Source organism: Mirounga leonina, unplaced genomic scaffold (genome assembly GCF_011800145.1).
Source record: "Mirounga leonina isolate KUSES-001 unplaced genomic scaffold, KU_Mleo_1.0 Mir_93, whole genome shotgun sequence".
In the NCBI taxonomy this organism is placed as follows: Eukaryota; Metazoa; Chordata; class Mammalia; order Carnivora; family Phocidae; genus Mirounga; species Mirounga leonina.
Window position 1 is genome coordinate 40,013,642 of NW_023270854.1, and position 18,363 is coordinate 40,032,004.

The following is an 18,363-nucleotide window of genomic DNA, read 5'->3' on the forward strand; positions in this document are numbered from 1 at the left end:
TATTATCAGTGACATAAGAAAAGGTGACAGGGACAAGAACTGGGGCTCTTGACTACAAGTGCTTAATCCACTAAAACATGCTGCATTTTATTTAAAGTGATAAATACCTTTCTTTGGTACTGCAAAAACAGAAGTTTTAAAGTTGTTAATTATTAATTGAAAATTTCCCACTGGATATGATCTTAAGATTTTTTTTTTTTAAAAAAACATCAAGATTTACTACCACTTGAATGGTATTTGAGAAGTGAGAGTGACAGCATATCCAGTTTGGGGATATCAACTAGAAAATTAAAAGAATCAAGCTCAGTTTAGGAGAGTACTAAATAAGTGCCCAATTAGACAAGCACTGTGAGCTTTTTTATGCTCCTTTTAACAATTTGGTCTAAATAATTATATTCAACCAATATATTATTCCAGTTCATTCTGGTCATATTAGACGGGAACAAGGATCTTCTGGACAGATCCTATTATGTGACCCCCGTAGCTCCATCGGAGTTTGTAGGTTGCCAGGAGCATTGGAAATGGGACAAATCACCCTCTCTGTCACTGTTACATTTTGCGTGAGAAGTGGCTCAGAGACTGTAGCGGGAGGTTGCACGAGAGAACCAGAGGCCGAGTAAGTCTCTGTTACCAAATAACTACCATGCTGCAAAGTGTCAGGGATGGAAATGGCTGGTTGGAGAACAGAGCCGGAAGCAGACAAAGCAGAAGTTCCTTGACTGCCTGACAAAGTCTGGCCCCTAACAGATTCTGGCTGTTGGACTCCTAGGGAGTAGCCACAGGATTCAATCCCAAAATGGCTGTCTTTGGAAGGCGGCTGAGATTGTTTGGCTTCATCATCGATCCTGAGGCTTATCTCTGCAAGTTTTTTAAATTTGGGGCCGAGTGAGTCCAAGAAGCTGTCATCCAGCTCATCGGCAATAAAACTGCAACAACCCAAGGAGCCCACGGGAGAACTGGGAGCACCCATTCCTTCGTTATCATAGATCAGCAAGCAGTCATTTGCTTCCTGGGCATTGTCTTCCTCTGCACAGGCAAATGCTTTCTAAAGATGGAGAAAAGTGGAAAAAATGAATTTAGAAGAGTCTCAGTTGAAGAATACAATACTGTTCATAGAACTCGAGGACTGATCATGAATGCATAATTTAGGTAATCCATAGAAGTAAAGGCATACTCTGTATATCAATAATCTTGTTACAGAAATTATCGGGTGTTTGGTTGTGTGGTTGACATTCCTTCAAAACTGAGTCCGGCCTAGGCTCACATTTTAAGTATGGGTTTTGAGGGCACTTACATGGATTTAGACCTACAAAACCAATGTGTTCAAAGCTTGGAAGGTTACTCACTGGGCCAAGTGTGGGGGTCCCTGTGTGTGCTTGTCTTTGTGTTTGTGGGTGGGGGGCAGGCATCCCACTTGCACCATCTAAGCCAGCTCTCAGCCAGTCTGGGGTCTTTGCCTAGACTCCCCAACCCATGCGGGAGCCTGACCCATAACTAAGGCCCACACCACACTTCAGAATATCCCAAGAGTCCTCATCCCAAACAGGCTCTCCCTGCCAATCAGTGTGAGGCTCCACCTTCTCAGCAACAGGTCCGATCCTGGAACTTACCAGCTCTCACACCAAAACTCTGTATGAAATCTGTTCTAATGATGCACCAACCAAGAGGCAAGACCTGCCTCTTAAAGTCTTCTCTGTTCTTAAACCCTTGTTCCTTTCAGTTCTCTGCTTCCTGACACTTCATCTGATCTTTGATCACATCCCTTTTTTCCCCACTTTTATTTTTGGGTAATTAATTAAATGGTTCTTCAGCATTTTGGGCATGGACTCCTTTGAAAATGTGAAGAGTACTATAAGCCTGTCTCAGAAAAACATGCACATTTGACATACTTTATGGTGTAGGAAACACAAAATAAGCTGCTTTGTATTTCTAAAGAGGATGCTGCTGATCCTGACACGCAAAAGATTTTGCTTTCCATTGTTATTTCAGTCAGAAGGAAGAGGTTCCACTTGCTGTATTATCTCCCTTTGTGTCTACCTACCATTTTTCCTTTTGACTAGTAGCCCAATTTTGGCAGCCATCTTAGGTTATCTGCATTATTTCGGCAAAGAACCCTATTTTTTTCTTACATTTTAACAAGCTGTAAGTACAGCAACAACAATGAATTGCAAAACTGAAGTAAAGTCAAGTAAAAAGATCTCTGATGTACATAAGATAACAAAGCCACAGAGCTTTCCACCAAATTACCTGAGAAAAATAGGAGTCCAGGAAATTCATGCTTACTGCTCCTTCACCATAGTCTTTAATGGTTCCTCCGGTGGAATGCCTTGTTCTCATCGTGCCAGACTGTCCTGCAGAACCAATGCCAAGTCCAGTGGCTGCTGCAAGCTTGGTGGTCAGTTCCATTCCCGAGGCTCCTTCCACCACTGTCCCTCCAGCATAGGTATTTGTACAAACTTCTAACAACAGGGGAGAAAATTCTGTAGCATCTTATGCTGTAATTTTTTTTTTTTTTTTTTTACTGTTTTTTGATATCGATAGGTAAACACCAAGTAAAGCAAATAAGTGGGAGAAATTACAGTTATATGACTGGGGATAATAAGAACATCCTCTGGTCTGTTAATGAGAGAGTAACAGAGCAGATGAGGCTGTAACAGAGGGTCTTAGCAGATGGAACAGCTCTGGAAACATACAAATTAAAAAATATACACAGGAAATAGATTTTCAGTGACAACAGCCAGAAATAGAAAAGTAGAAACAGAATATTCAGCACACAGCCGCGGAAAGCTTCTAGTGCAATGCTTATTTGTTTTCAGGAAAAAAGAAATTAAAATTAAGCTATCATATTGCTTTCAATATGGAAATCAAAGAGGAAACATACATAATGTAATCATGCAAATTAGCAGATGCTAATTTAGTGTCTTGGTGCCTGAAGAAAATTTAAAGAGTTATGACTATTCTCCCTATTACCTTTACATTACACTTTCATGGAAAGTTAATTTTTTTCTAGAGAATTCTGAATATAGTTTTTGCTATGTAATTATAATGGGAAAAGCAGGTGAGGATGGGGTAGCTGATAAAGGCAGACATTTTGGGGTGATCTCATGCAGATTTTGCAGGCTAGACATTTAAAAACAATCTATTGCTAAGTATGGAATTAATATAAATTTTAATATTAGGCATTAGGTCTTATTGTTTCTCTAGTTTATGCCTTAATTGTGGCACTGAGACAATATGAATAAAACAGTCCTTTGGCAAACCAAAGAAATAATTTCACCTATATGAGAACATAAACAACCTTGTCCCATTATGACTGAATTAAAATTGGTAATTGAACTCAAATTAGGGTATTGTTAGTTCTGGGGAAGGAAGAAGGGCAGTAGGATAGAGGATGTGCACACAGGAGGTTTAACTGCAAATATTACCAAAGTTAAGAATAAAGTTGAGTGGTAGGTACATAGTATTTGGAATATCTTCCTTTACATTTTTCTACATGTGTGATATCTTTTCTAATTAAAAAATTAGTAATTGACTGAGAGCTATATACTTCAGTTTATTAAAGTTTGGAAAATGTATAACAAATCTTTGGATATTAAAAATGGTGGCATCAGTGGGCAATGAATTTCAATGAACTTACAGAAACCCAAGCTTGGCCCCGGAATTGACTAATATACTAATAGTAAATCATTTCATTGAAACCCTATTTCAGTGGGAACATCTCCCAGCATGTGTACATATATGCCAATTATTAAGAGAATGATTTAGAACACTTATTATTTTTCAGTATTTCTTATTTAACCCAGTATTGCTTTCAAAAATCCATTTGATGTTCACTTACCAGAATTTTCCATGAAATCGGCTTCATTGGCAGTGGTAGGTGGCACGCGAATATTTGTGATTTCCTGCAAACCGTGTTCAAAAAATAAATATATTTCAAAATGAACCAGATTTCATGGTACTATGGGTGAAATGTGGCTCTTTGCAAAAGGTGACTTTAGGAGAAGGCCAAATTCTTGCAGGAGTAACCATTTTTATGATTAGACATCTGAAGAGCTATGATTCTAAAAGGCTCCATTTATTTCAGTACTGACTCACAAAGGTCTTTAAAGGTCAAGGAGTGTCTTATTTTTATACCCCATTACCCCATTTCCTATCTGAATATAAATCTAATTTTGCTCTATATGATTGAAATAAATGTTTTAGAAACTGGGTCCTCACCTTGTCTTCAGGATGGGCTCCTTCGATTCCCCACTGATGAATTGTTCCTTCTGAACCATCAGGAACTGGCATAAATCCTCCTGTCACTCCCCTGATAGGACCCACCCCGCAGTCACAGGTCAGCAGGAAAAGGGGGGCCACTAGTTATAAAGGAAAATAAAATATCGGAACATTTGAATCATTTGGAAACAACGAGACATGACAATTGTCTGAAACATTAGGAAGAAAATACAGTATTTTCAGGACTCAGGAAAATCTAATAGAAAGCAAAATTAGTTTCTACAAAATAAAATGTAAACTAAGCATCCTAAAATTTCATACAATTATGAAACTGGAGGAGACTGATTGGATCATTCTTGTGATATGTATATTTTCTTGAAATAGTCAGTTTGATGAATGATAAAGATGGTTGTGCAGTTGTTCAGGTCCTCAATCCTTTTCTGTAATATATATTATATATATAAATATATATATATATATATTTATTGCATTTATTTGTCCATTTTGAGGCAATGTATGTTATGTCAGGTGAATACACACCTGGATGGTCAGGATTTTAGGTGGGCAGGATAATGTTTCTGTAATCTGGACTCTACTCATCTCTTAGTAAATAGCAATTAACCAGCAAACTCCCTCAGCAACTAGAGTGATGAGCTAATACCATTGCACTCTTAATTGTGACTTAAGAATCCCTAGCTTGGAGGGCCTTTCCTGTCAGGGTAATTTTCATTCTTTCTGTGCATATCCGTCACATCTCAGCAATCTTTAGATTAACGTCATTCTCATGCTAATGGACCAAGAGCTAAATACTAAACTCTCTCTTGAAAGGAAGTTCTGGCAAGCTAAGTAGTTAGTGACCCCACCCCCACCTCTGGCCTCTCAAGGTCTATTGAATCCTCATGTTTGAATTCTGTCCTCCTAGAGGTAGTTTAGTGAGGGCTTGTAGGGTTTGAACTTTGGCTCCACCTCTCACCAGCTGGGTAAGTTTTATCATCTTTCTTGCCTCTAGTAACTCATACAGCGAATGGGAGAATAAATATTATCTACATCACAGGTAGTTGTGAGGATTAATTGAGTTAGCAGTATAAGTAAAGGACCCTAGTGAGTGCTCTGAGGATTTGCTAGTATTTTCTGGAAGGGCTACATCAGTTATGCAAATTAGGTTGGTCCTATATTATAAATAAAATAGGTTGGACATAATGCATTTTCTTAAAATTTAATATAATAAATAAATGATACTTCTACAGGCTTTTTTTTTTTATTCATTGCCATTCTCAATTCTATGACTTTGTTAAGTGTGTGGGAAGAATTGAATATTGTTAGTTGACAAATTAGTTTTTAAGGTGATGAATGTACACCTGAATGGTGAGTATTTTTAGGTGGGCATAAATTGTCTTTTAGAGATCTTGCTTATCATAGTTATCTGCAATATATATATATATATATATATATATATTTGGTTTTTATATATGTATCCAGAAAAAGTTTTTCAAAGTGTTGAGTGCATTTCTGCAGACTGAAAAATGTATGAACTAATGAAAACCAGAATCAGGTTCCCTTCCCAGCTGGCTGCTTGCATCAAGACTCACATCTATGTACTTGAAAAATCTTTTGGTTTTGAAATTGACTAATAAGATATTGAAAGGGCACCTGGGTGGCTCAGTTGGTTAAGCGACTGCCTTCGGCTCAGGTCATGATCCTGGAGTCCCGGGATCGAGTCCCGCATCGGGCTCCCTGCTCAGCAGGGAGTCTGCTTCTCCCTCTGACCCTCCTCCCTCTCATGCTCTCTGTCTCTCATTCTCTCTCAAATAAATAAATAAAATCTTAAAAAAAAAATAAGATATTGAAAAACTGAAAGGTGAATCTATTTCAAGCTGTGAAATGGAATGATGCATGTTAACTGCAGAATAGTAAACACTTTTGGGGAAGGCAGAAGAAGAATATACGGCATGTGTGGGAGGCCACTAAATGTATGGATATCAACTTCTTTTTTTATAAAAAGAGATCTGAAAAGATGTGGCAAATATTAAGATCTGTTAAATCTGAGTGATGGTTATATGTGTGCTTGTCATGTAATTTTGTGCACTTTGTGGTTTAAAAATATTTCGCAAATTTTAAAAAAATTTAAATGAAGGGGCTGGAGTAGACTTGTTTATCATGAACAATCATTTTAATTCTAAAAGCCTACAGTTCTATAATAAATTTGGGAAATGAATGTGAATTTATCAAGGATTTTTCTTATTTATATAAGAATTTGCCATGAATTTCCTTTAAATAGAGACCTATTACATTAAAAATACTATTTGATTCACAAGATTTTAATTTAATTGAAACTTTTAGAAACCTATCCATTGAATAAATTTTACTTTTATTGAAAAATACAACATGTGTGTAGTTTCCCTAATGTGCTCAATAAGCTTAATCTTATTAAGTGAAAGCCTTTAAGAGGGTGTATATATAGTGGTCAGCTATTTTCAGAAAGTGCTGGATTAAGCAATAACTTTTCAGAGCCTATGATGTATTAATGTTCATTATAAAGCTCAAAGGCTATATATCCTCTATATTTTTCTCTAGATTTATTTGGCAGGGGTTCTTTTTCTATTCTATGTCTGTGGACTTCTTTATGGGTAAAGGCATTATTTTGATGATGAACATCACTGGCAGTATATAGAAAGTGTTCATGCTTTAACTTTTCTCTTGTTGATTCTCCTGTGCTGTTTTCTAACTGTCTAACATATATATGACTTGCTTTGTTGTATTATGAATAGATTGCTGGCAAGAGACACATTAACTTTCAACATGTCCAGTTCTTCCTGAAAATGTTACCCCCACCTTTGCCCATAACACAGTTAAGGAATGGTTGTACATTGCGAAGATAGCATTGCCCATGCAACCTGAAGGCCCCCACAAAGGCTGATTCCCCATCAGAAACAGAAGTTAGCTTTGGCATACTCACATAGCAACAGCAAAAGACCAAGGAGTAGCAGGCCGATGGCGGCAGGCCCCAGCCTCACTGATGATCTCTTTCCATCTATGGGATCATTATCACTAGGAGTTCTACAGGTGTCCCTGTTGTCACACTGGCAGACTTCCAGAGTCAGGCTCTCTGGTGTCTCGCACTGTCTGTCCTGACTGTCAGTAACAGTAAAGGCGATGCTGTGCGTTCCAAGAGATAGGGGCTGCAGGGCATTTAGGAGTGCGGAAGTAGCTGAAGACAAACAATCACACAAATCAACAGCAGGACAAGGTGTCTTTTGCTCTTAAAACTACTTATTTTTGTTAACAGACCCAGGGTTGCCTTAAGCATCATTGTCACAGATAGGGAGGCTGATAGTAGGGTGAGGTTGGAGCAGTTCTGAGAGTGATAAGGGGTTCAGTTGGATAAATCAGGTTGCATTTCCTCCTTGTCCTTCTTTCTGCCCCAGATGGGCCTGTTATTGCCTCTCATGAAGACTCAGTCCTACCCTGATTTTCCCCTGAAGGATGATGGGAGGCAGGTAACATTTCAATATCAGCCCCCCTCCCTCTCCTGGGGCTTAACCAATCTCCTCTATGTCTGCACCAACTCCCTGGACTCTCGTGTGGCCCTCTGGACGTATGCCTTCCCTCTGAATCCATGCTTTTTGCCTGACTTATCAAGACTGAATTTCTGCTTTGGCTTCCACTACCTCAGCTGTTGCTGATAGCATTCATTCCATGTGCCCAAAAGCCAGTTGTATGGGATTCTCTGAGGTGAGGGCCTGTTGCCTATCTAACTCACGAACATTGATCATTCTCCATTGCTATGTTGTCCCTTTTTAAGTGGACTCCAGTAGCAGCTCTTGTAAGCTGCAGAGTTGTGTCAACTGTATCACTCTTGACCCTGCCCTTTGATATTATGCCTGATCCACTCAGTCCAACCACTGTTGCCTTGTCCAGCCTCACTCAAGCAGGTATGTCTAGTGCTGGGTCCTGTCTCTCTCTGATGTTTCTTTTGCAAACTTTTCATTGTCCATGTGCTGGTAAACCCATTTGGATCCAAAAGCTACATGAGTACTTTGGAACTAGGGACTTACACCAAGATCAATAAGGCCCTCGGAAAGAAGGCCATGGAGGACAAGATCCCTTTGGTGATTCTAGCAATGGCCGATACCTATGACTAGAGAACCATAGAGCACATTCATGGAGGGAAGCAAGATTGGTTCAGCAAAGAACCAGAGAAAAGTGAGAAGATTCTTATTAAGTCCAATGGTTATTTCTAGGAGACTACTAGAAAACATTAAAAATGTAAAATTAGCATGATAAAGGTTAGAAGAAAAGGAAGGATGGATGAACTCTTTCCCACTGGCTAATGAGCTAATGGGAATTTTAGTCCACCATGCTGTCAAGATTCCTAACTAGTGACAGATTAAGTACCACTTCTATGAGCCTTGAACGGGCAACCCATCCAGTACTTCATATCTGTTTACAGTCTGCCCAGTTAGGAAAAGTTTATATATTTAGAAATTTAAACAGCTCTGCAATAGAATTGATGGCTGACTCTATTCTTTTTATGGTGTGTGTGGAGGTAGAAATAAGACATTAAAAATACAAAACAATTAGATTGCACATAAAAAACAAAATATTAAATAGTACAAACATATCGTATCATTCCTCTTCTGAAGAGAGAAGAAATTCATGAGGCTAGGACCGCATCTTCATTGCCTTTAAAGAGTTTTTTCAGTTATTCTTGGAAGAGACTTGTTCCCAAATGAGCCCTTTTATCCCTCTGGAAATATAAAGAAGCAGCAACTTTTTCATTTACGGAAGCAAGTTTACCATTACTCACCATTGAGTGTTGTGATACTCCACACAACTGGTAATTTTAGTGGTTGCGCCTCCAGAGAAAATGTGTAGGGGCCAGTATATTTATTGTCTAGTGCTCTAGCTGAGACTACCACAGAAGGCTGTGAACTACAAATTGTTTTCTTTTCAAGGACGATTGTTGGACAATTTTCATTAAAACCAGGTACTTTAACATATATGGTGCCTGTAGAAGTTTTACCTGTGTTTTCTGTAAGAATAACATTTTAGAATTAAAGAAATACACAGAATATGTTGTAACCCCCCCCCCCCAAAACCTTTTAAATGTCTCTTGCATGGGGTGCCTGGGTGGCTCAGTCATTAAGTGTCTGCCTTTGGCTCAGGTCATGATCCCAGGGTCCTGGGATCAAGCCCCGCCATTAGGCTCCCTGCTCCCCTGGAAGCCTGCTTCTCCCTCTCCCACCTTCCCTGCTTGTGTTTCCTCTCTCACTGTGTCTCTGTCAAATAAATAAATAAAATCTTAAAAAAAAAAAAAAATCTCTTTCATACAGCCAACTTAGTGTGTCTTCTCATGAGAAATTATATTCGTTATTCTTACAAGTAAAAAGATGTCATTTAATTTCCACATCTTGTAAAAAGCAAATTTAAATTTGCCAACTTGGCTGGTGTCTATAATTAGTAGCATTAGCTATTAGTTTAATATGCTTGGAACCAAGACCTGTAAGGTGATGAATTCACTGATTACAAATGAAATCAACATAAAAACAATAGTTTTCTTAAATGTATCCTACTATATGAACCCAGCACTGTGTGAAAGATTTTTGCTTCTAAAGCTTGAGCCGAAGTATTTGGAATAAACAATGATTGATTTTTACTATCCAAGATACAAAAGTTTACTGAAGAAAATTTTTTCAATGTTGACAATCAAAAACAATAAAGAAATAAAGCAAAAATTTCTCTATGGTAGGATTATGAATACTTTCTGTTGTTTCCCTTAGTGCTTTTTGCTCTTCTCCCGGGTGATACGATTTTTGGTGTTTATTCTTTTGTTTTATTTTCTTGTTTACTTATTGCCTGAGCATAAATTAATTTATACTTGATGAAACACAAAGCATCCAAAGAATATTATTTTTGAAACATTCCAAAAGATTTTATTGTTCAATGATCTGGTCGCATGAGGTCTCTGTAAGTGACTCACTTTATAAGTAACTCACCAAGGCACCTCGCATTTGAGTTGAGCTTTCCTGACAGGCCTTCTGTATCAATTTTTATCCATCCTCTCAAACACAGAAATTCCTGTGGGTCTCAAAATTTCTGCCTCAACACAGCAGACCACAGGGACTGAACACAGAATTCACTGGTACTAAAAACTCCATGAGAAGTTGGAATGCTCAGTCTTCTGGGTTCAGCTGCCTCAGATTTGAGACCCAAGGCCCCAAGTAAGTAACTTTATGTAGTGATAAAGGTAATATGTTAAATAATCAGAATCTATTCATAAAAAAATGCCAATTGGAGTTAACATTTCTCTAAAAATGATTGAAATATATTTTTTAAAGATTTTTATTAATTAATTAATTAATTAATTAAATAATTAATTTGAGAGAGAAAGAACAAGCAAGGGGAGTGACAGGCAGAGGTAGAGGGAGAAGCAGGCTCCTCCCTGCAGGGATCCCAGTTCGGGGCTTGATCCCAGGACCTGGGATGATGACCTGAACCGAAAGCAGATGCCCAACCGACTGAGCCACCCAGGCACCCCTAAGATTTTTATTTTTTAAGTAATCTCTGTGCCCAGTGTGGGACTCGAACTCACGGACCCAAGATCAAGAGTTGCATGCTCTACTGAGTGAGCCAGCCAGACCCCCATTTTGAAATATTTTTCTTACCATCTATGGCCAGAACCTCAGCTGTGATTGTCTTGTTAAATATGAAAGTAAAATCCCAATCGATGTTTTTGACAAATTTGATTTGAGCAGTTTTTGAATCAATGAATAGTAAACCACCATCATTACGTCCCATGATATACCTGTTTTATGACAGAAAAAATAAAATTTTCTTTCAAATATGGAATGTTTACCTATTTAATGAAAATAACTCATTTTATATTTAATGTATTTATAGTTAATTTAAGACATCAAAATATACTCTTATAAACAATGGTAAAAAATTAGCATATTAGCACAGACAAGCAGTATTTCATAGTCCTTAAGTATTAGCCTGCTTTTTCAATTTTCTACTTTGCACAATAAAATAATTGTTTTCTTGCTCTTACAGCATCTACATTGCATGGTGTTCTTATATTTTGGGGCATATATGTTTTGTATGTGCTGTCTTATCTGATTGGTCTTCTGCTGAACTACTCTTTTTAAACTCAACTGAAAGTTTCTGTGAGATCTTTTCCTGATTTCTCTCCATAGGCTAAGGCATTCTTCTCTTAGTTTCCACTTTAACTTATGCTTATGTTATCTTCGCTCATAGCCCAATATGTTCCAATGATTTGGCTATAAATCTCTTATTGAGTTAGACAGTTCCTTGAGTTGGCCACTTTGTGTCTCTTTGTATTCTTGGCATATGATAGTTTAGGTATTATTTTGTAGTAGCTTATAAATTAAAACCACATCAAGGAATAATATAAAAACAGTCTTACTTGACATATGAGGCAGCTTTTTTAGTATCCTCATCAATAGCTGGATATGTTCCCAGAACATAATTGACCAGTTTTTTACTACTTATGCCTTTCTGCACAATAAATGTCTTGGAAGCAGGACGGAATGCAATTCCTTCTCTCACGTTGACTACTTGAATCGTGACTGGGGTTGACTGCACTCGATACTGAGAAATTACTGATTGGTGAAATTCAGCTTTGTTTTTGACAGCAATACCAAGTTGTACATTTTGTAGTTGTTCATAATCTAGAGCCTAGAGTAAAAAAATAAAATAAAATTGGAAGGAAAGAAGTATCACAGAGATACAATCCAGCAAACCCAGAACAGGACAAGAGAACTCTATGTCCCATGCCTCTTTTATTTCTATATAGCAAGACGGCTTCAGAAATCATTGTAATGATGAGGTGGGAAACCATTAAAATTCTTAACTCATAAGACCTCAGCTTGGGGGGCGCCTGGGTGGCTCAGTCGTTAAGCGTCTGCCTTCGGCTCAGGTCATAATCCCAGGGTCCTGGGATCAGGTCCCGCATCGGGCTCCCTGTTCAGTGGGGAGTCTGCTTCTCTCTCTCCCACTCCCCCTGCTTGTGTTCCCTCTCTGGCTGTCTCTCTCCGTCAAATAAAAAAAAAAAAAGACCTCAGCTTGGTAACCGATATTTACAAAAGAGCAGACCTCTCTTTAGACTACTAAAACATCATTATAGTGTCTTTAGGCTGTATGGTACAATGGAAAGAATCCCAAGTTTGCTATGGTAGTGTGGCTTGAATCCTGGTTCTGCTGCCTAGTAGCTTGTGTGACTCATGGCACAATATTTAATTTCTCTGATTCTCAAATTTTCACTTCTGAAAAAAACCACAAAACTTTACCTCATCAGATCATGGTGAGGACTGCACAAATTTAGTCCCATAGTATATAGGAAACCTTCTGAGAGCTTTCAAGTGAGCTGAGTGTCGAAGGATGAGAGAGTTTTTCAGGCAAAGGTGAAACATTTGCAAATGCCCAGAGTTACAGAAGGTGACAGGGCGCTGGCTGCAGATGGTGAGAGGCCTAGTCTATAGTTCTGAGGAGACTGAAGGTCATCTTCAAGGCCAGCAGCTGGTCATCAATCCTGGCTGCAATTAGAGCTCTCTGTGGAGCCATTAAGACCTGCCATTGCCTGGACTTCCCCACAGACCAACTGAACCAATAGTTCCTATATTCCCACTGGTGAGGAAAAGTTGCTGGGGATGCAAATGAGCAATAAGACTGGAGGGCCACTTTCACAGCCAATGGAGAACAAGGAAAGGTTTTAAAGAACAGAATAATCCACACTGGTTTTAAGAAAAACATGGCAGTAGTCTGGTGGCAGTAGGAGGATGTAGGGAAGTAGAAAGAGGAGGTAAGGACAGCCATCAGGAGGGGATTATAGTCATCTAGGAGCAAGGAGGCAAGGCCCAGTAGATCACAGGCCAGAGGAAGGAAGACCAGGGCCAGACTTTAAGAACAGTTTCCAGGGCAGAATTGGATGACTGTTGTGAGGAAATGTTATGATTGAAGGATAAGGCCCAGGTTGCTAGTTTGGAAGACTAGATGACACCAAGACAGGAGAGAGGGAAGGCTTCATTTTCGGGGATTGCTGGGAGTTTATAACACACCCTTGCGAGTGATGGTTATAGCCTTCTCTCTGAAAAGCAGAGTAATAGGAACTGCTCGCATAGCTCCAGCAATTGGGGATTCCAGCAATTTCCTTGTTAAGGGGATATTATGGGTCTGTCACTCTACCGGACTCAAAGAAATAAAGGAAGAAGGTAACGTATAGTCCAGTGTCCTGGGCCAAAGAATGTCTTCAAATAGTGGTTATTTTTTCTAGTCTATACAGGGTCCAAGCAGAAATATCCTCATGTTATTCCAGATAGGATTCTGTGTATGGGGGGGTGTCTGTTATAGCCATGCATGTTAAACGCAAGGATTACTCAATTACTGTTTTTTATATTGCGGATTTTTTTTTTAAGATATTTATTTATTTGACAGAGAGACACACAGCTAGAGAGGGAACACAAGCAGGGGGAGTGGGAGAGGGAGAAGCAGGCTTCCTGCGGAGCAGGGAGCCCGATGCGGGGCTCGATCCCAGGACCCTGGGATCATGACCTGAGCCGAAGGCAGACACTTAACAACTGAGCCACCCAGGCGTCCCTTATATTGCAGATTTAATTATACATTCCCATTTTCAAAAAGTTGCATTCCCCCCCTTATGACTGTAACTAAATTCACTTAAAGCAAGTTGATAAATTCACAAGCCGCAATATTATGTATTTTTATCTTTTCCTAACTTCAGTTGTAGGGAGTAAATGAGATTAAGAAATGTGTTTTACATTCTTGTGCTTAAAGCAAGCACACCTATAAATATATGTATTTTAGTGTATTTGTGTTTACTATAGAAAGTAGGGTAGCTTGGAAGGAAATAAATCAACATGTTTAAAAAGGCTGTCCTTAGGTAGTGTGTGTGTCTTTAAAAAATTCTATCTACTTCTATGTATTTTCTAAGTTTTCTGTAAAGAAGTGGTATTATTATTAATAAGTGAATAAAGTTTATTTGTAGAAATGATAGTTTGGGCTAATATGGAATATTTTTACCATGGAAGGGAAATAGGCTTTACCTTAACCACCTTCAGGATGCCTTCATTAGTTCTGGGATCAGTTTGTATTTCAAACCAATTCCCTTCATTTCCAGAGGTAAAGAAATACACTGCAAGCCAATTATCTGTGAATTCTTCGTCCCAATCTATAACTTGAAATCGAAGCAACTCAGAATTTAAAGTATTTTCCTCAATATGTGCTGAATACTAAAAAGGAAAGAAGCAGAATTTGAGAGTTATTGTCAGGTTTTATCTAAAGAGATTATATTTTATTCTGAATAGCATTAACCATTAATTCTCAAATTATGTGTTGCCTCTTGCTGGTTACTAAATTCTTATATTTGACAAAAGCTTATTTTTTTTAAGAAAAGTGCAGAGAACTTAAATAGAAGCCAGGAACAGGCAAATACTGAATTAGAATGGCAAAATATAAGCTAAAAAAAAAAAAATATATATATATATATATATAAATTATTCTTCAAGGAGGGCAAGGTATACCTGAGATTCTCTGAACATTGGGAAATTATCATTAACATCTTTCACTTTGATACTACATTCACATTGAGTTGATAGTCCTTCTCCATCTTTGTCGGCACCACTCACAACCAGACGATAGCTGCTAACTTGCTAAATTTGGGAAAAAATAAAGAAAAATAATTAATCTCCAGTGCCAGGAATACAAATAACAACTACCTGCTTCCTATGGGTGAAGAGGTGAAAATATTCTTCTCTAGAAGGATCATATGAGTTGTTCCATTGTCCAGCCTAGAGGAGGCATCTGGGGTCCTGGATGGTCGGACAAGTTTTTATGGGGCTAGACCAGGTTTCTTTTTTGTGAACTTCTTAGAGCAAGAAAGTACACTTGGAGCAAAAACGGGCAGTGAAGATGCTGGGATGCTTATTTGAGGGAAGTTTACTTACAGAGCTTTCCTATTGGTCTTTTTGGAGAATCATTTGCATAGAAGTAATATAAAGTCTGACAGGGTATTGTATGGTGATAAAATGGTGGTGGTGGTTATGGTGGTAGGACGATGGGGAAGAGAAAAAGAGGATTCTTTAGTGTTCTGGAAGCAAGGGTGACATTAAAACTAGTTAGTAGAAAAAGTGTAACATCAGAGAAGGCTTTATTCCAGGGAGAAATTTCTTCCATTGTCTGAGAAATTTCCTTTTCCTCCACCAAATAAGGAATTAGTCACAGTTCAGTCTTTGTCTGTGTATGCCTCAATGCCTTCTTTTACTTTCCACTTGACCTCCCACTGATATGCTGATACTTGTTTTTAGGGTACAATTGATTGTACAGTTCTTAGGTACACATCTCACCCCACCAGAACCATATTGAAATGCAAACAATTTCCCTAGATTGGCCCAGTTGAGTATGGAGAACTTCTTTTCCTTTCTCCTTTCATTCTCAGGTAAAATGGGGTCACCTCTCTTGGCTTTCTTACAATCAGACCTTATTATTGAGTGTGCCCAAGTGCCTTGCTTTACCTCTCGATCAAGAGAATTGGTTAAAGTACGGACTTCCCCAGTGTGTCTGCTTAGGAGGAACATGGGTGTGCCTGCAGGTTCCTGAGAGACGATTTTGAAGGCAATTTTAGAGTTCAAGTGGTTTGGTTCATCTGCGTCTGTGGCATTTAATATCATCACCAGTGAATCTAGGAATACAGAAGAAGCTCATTAAAGAATATGTAAGAATTGACATTCTTTTCACATTAAATATTCAACACAATTTCAAATTGACCTTTATTTTTTAAAATCTTAAATCTGTTATGCACAAAAACAAATTACATGTCATTTGCAGTATCTCTTACTGTCTCTCTTAATCAGGTGGAACTGTGCTGCCTTCTGTAAAAATCTTTCTGTTGTCCTTAAGCCTTGGTTGTGTTGGAGTTGAGACTATTTTCTGTCTTTATTTCTTCCCTTGATGGGTGGCATTGTCACTCTCCCCTTTCCCCAAATTATCTAAGTAATTGAGTGCGTCTCTGTCCTTTATAATCTAAAAAAGTCTAGCTGATGCATCCAGGCTACCTAAGGCCACTCCTTTAGTTTTATGACTACCAGGTACTCATGTGACTTACATATAGAGAGTAAGATACTATTGACTTGATAACAGGACCACGACCTAGAAATACAGTGGCAGCGGATAATTAGCTCAAGTACAAATATTAGAAAGGAAGACCCAGGATATTTGGATGAATTTTTCTGCAAAACTACTGATAAAACTAGGAGAATAAATTAGCTTATAAAAATGATATACTATAGTGATACCTGTATTTTAAAATTAAAAAAAACTAGAAGTGGTAGATAATGTAAAAGACTTACTTGAAGCACTATTTTCTTCAATTTCACCCATGAATATACTTTGTGAAAATACTGGAGGATTGTCATTGACATCTAAAATTTTAACTGTTAATACAAGTGGTTTCTCTACATTCTGTCCTAGGGCATTTAGAGCATAACACGTGATCTAGAAAAAGGAGGGAATTGTTACTTATTACTCTACAAACTCAATTTGCATACTACTAAAACTTGTAGAAATAAAGCTCTACTAGCATGTACAGACTTTTTGTGCACAGAAGGAAAATGTTTCCCCAAAAAGTAGATAAAGGAAGAAAAGGTGCCCACACTGGGCAGGCCTGTTAGGCAAGCTGCCCCTTCTTCCAGGCTGGTACTGTCTTATGGTACAAAGAGGGTGATGCTCTTTGCAGGATGCATGTTGGATTTCAATGCGTACTCCTGCACCCTCCTGGTATATTCCTTCAGGGGCACAACTGTGAGTGAAGGCTCTTTAAAAGAGTGATGAAAATTGTTATTTATTGGTGGATTGATTCGTGCACTGATCTTTCTTCTAAAATAACCAGTAGAAGAGTATCACATTATAAAGCCACCGGGCACAAACAAGGGTGCCCAATCGTGAGGACACAAACTTACCAGGAAGCTTGGAGTTTCCTCACGATCAACTATGGCTGTTATGTTAATTTCTCCAGTGTTTTTGTCAACAACAAAGATTCCAAAAGGGGGTTGATCAATTCCCATTCCAGAAATTCGGTAGGTAATTTTCTGGGTTGCTTGGAAATCTGAAGTAATCTGCAGCCCCAAATACCCAAAATGTGAATGTGATCAGCAATCAGACCTTTTCCTTCCCCTTTTCTCTACCTTCATAGTCTTAAGTCTTCTGTTTATTTTATTCACTCTTTCTGACCCTGTGATGGTTACTTTTGCCTTAATGAATACTGGGAATGTGAGATATTTCGAACTGTTGTTTCTATTGACCAGCATGGACCAATACGCATTAATCATTTGGCTCTAGAATGTTTGCCCAGATTATGGCCACCATGGTGATGTTAAAAGGTTGAGAGAAAGTCATGGATACTTAATATTGACAAGACTACTTCTGAATGCTCCTTTCCTTAACAGAGAACATTTTTTTGAAAAAGACATTTATTTTAGTTTAAATAGGGGGAGCTGGAGAGAAAAAGGGGAAAGGATTATACAGTAAGTGTTAAAAATATTTATTAAAATAGGGCGCCTGGGTGGCTCAGTTGGTTAAGCAACTGCCTTCGGCTCAGGTCATGATCCTGGAGTCCCTGGATCGAGTCCCGCATCAGGCTCCCTGCTCGGCAGGGAGTCTGCTTCTCCCTCTGACCCTCCCCCCTCTCATGTGCTCTCTCTCATTCTCTCTCTCTCAAATAAATAAATAAAATCTTTAAAAAATATATTTATTAAAATAAATTGCTTATTATTATTATTATTTTATTTTTTATTATTATAATTTTCAAGCTTTTTAATATGGAAAATTTCAAATATATATAAAGTTAGGTTTGTAATGAACCTGATATATCTCATCACCCAGTTTTAATCATTATGAATACATGGACCCCCAACCACTTATCTTATTGTCTTATCCATATATTTTTTTCTATTTGTTTGCTAGAATCCAGATCTAAATAAGGCATATTCATTGAAGTTGGTCCACCTGTCTCTTAATTATTTTTTATTACTCTAGAAGCCATAGTTCCTTCATCTCCCTCCATATTATTATTATTGTATTTTTTTGGTTGAAGATCCCAGGTTATTTGTTCTGTGC

General features: G+C 38.2%; 1 protein-coding gene across 1 annotated transcript in view; it reads right to left on the minus strand.

Moving 5' to 3' along the window:
• Window positions 1-427: 427 nt before the first annotated feature.
• The window catches only part of DSG3 (desmoglein 3), a 25,785-nt gene continuing 7,849 nt past the window's right edge, over window positions 428-18,363 (minus strand). Inside the window, exons 4-16 of the mRNA XM_034995809.1 lie at window positions 17,208-17,363; window positions 16,599-16,743; window positions 15,765-15,931; window positions 14,775-14,903; window positions 14,298-14,483; window positions 11,645-11,916; window positions 10,884-11,023; window positions 9,026-9,250; window positions 7,175-7,426; window positions 4,219-4,358; window positions 3,839-3,902; window positions 2,248-2,459; window positions 428-1,045 (exon numbers count right to left, since the gene is read on the minus strand). Of these exons, the coding sequence (XP_034851700.1) occupies window positions 428-1,045; window positions 2,248-2,459; window positions 3,839-3,902; window positions 4,219-4,358; window positions 7,175-7,426; window positions 9,026-9,250; window positions 10,884-11,023; window positions 11,645-11,916; window positions 14,298-14,483; window positions 14,775-14,903; window positions 15,765-15,931; window positions 16,599-16,743; window positions 17,208-17,363 (2,706 nt within the window). The remainder of the gene's footprint in view (window positions 1,046-2,247; window positions 2,460-3,838; window positions 3,903-4,218; window positions 4,359-7,174; window positions 7,427-9,025; window positions 9,251-10,883; window positions 11,024-11,644; window positions 11,917-14,297; window positions 14,484-14,774; window positions 14,904-15,764; window positions 15,932-16,598; window positions 16,744-17,207; window positions 17,364-18,363) is intronic.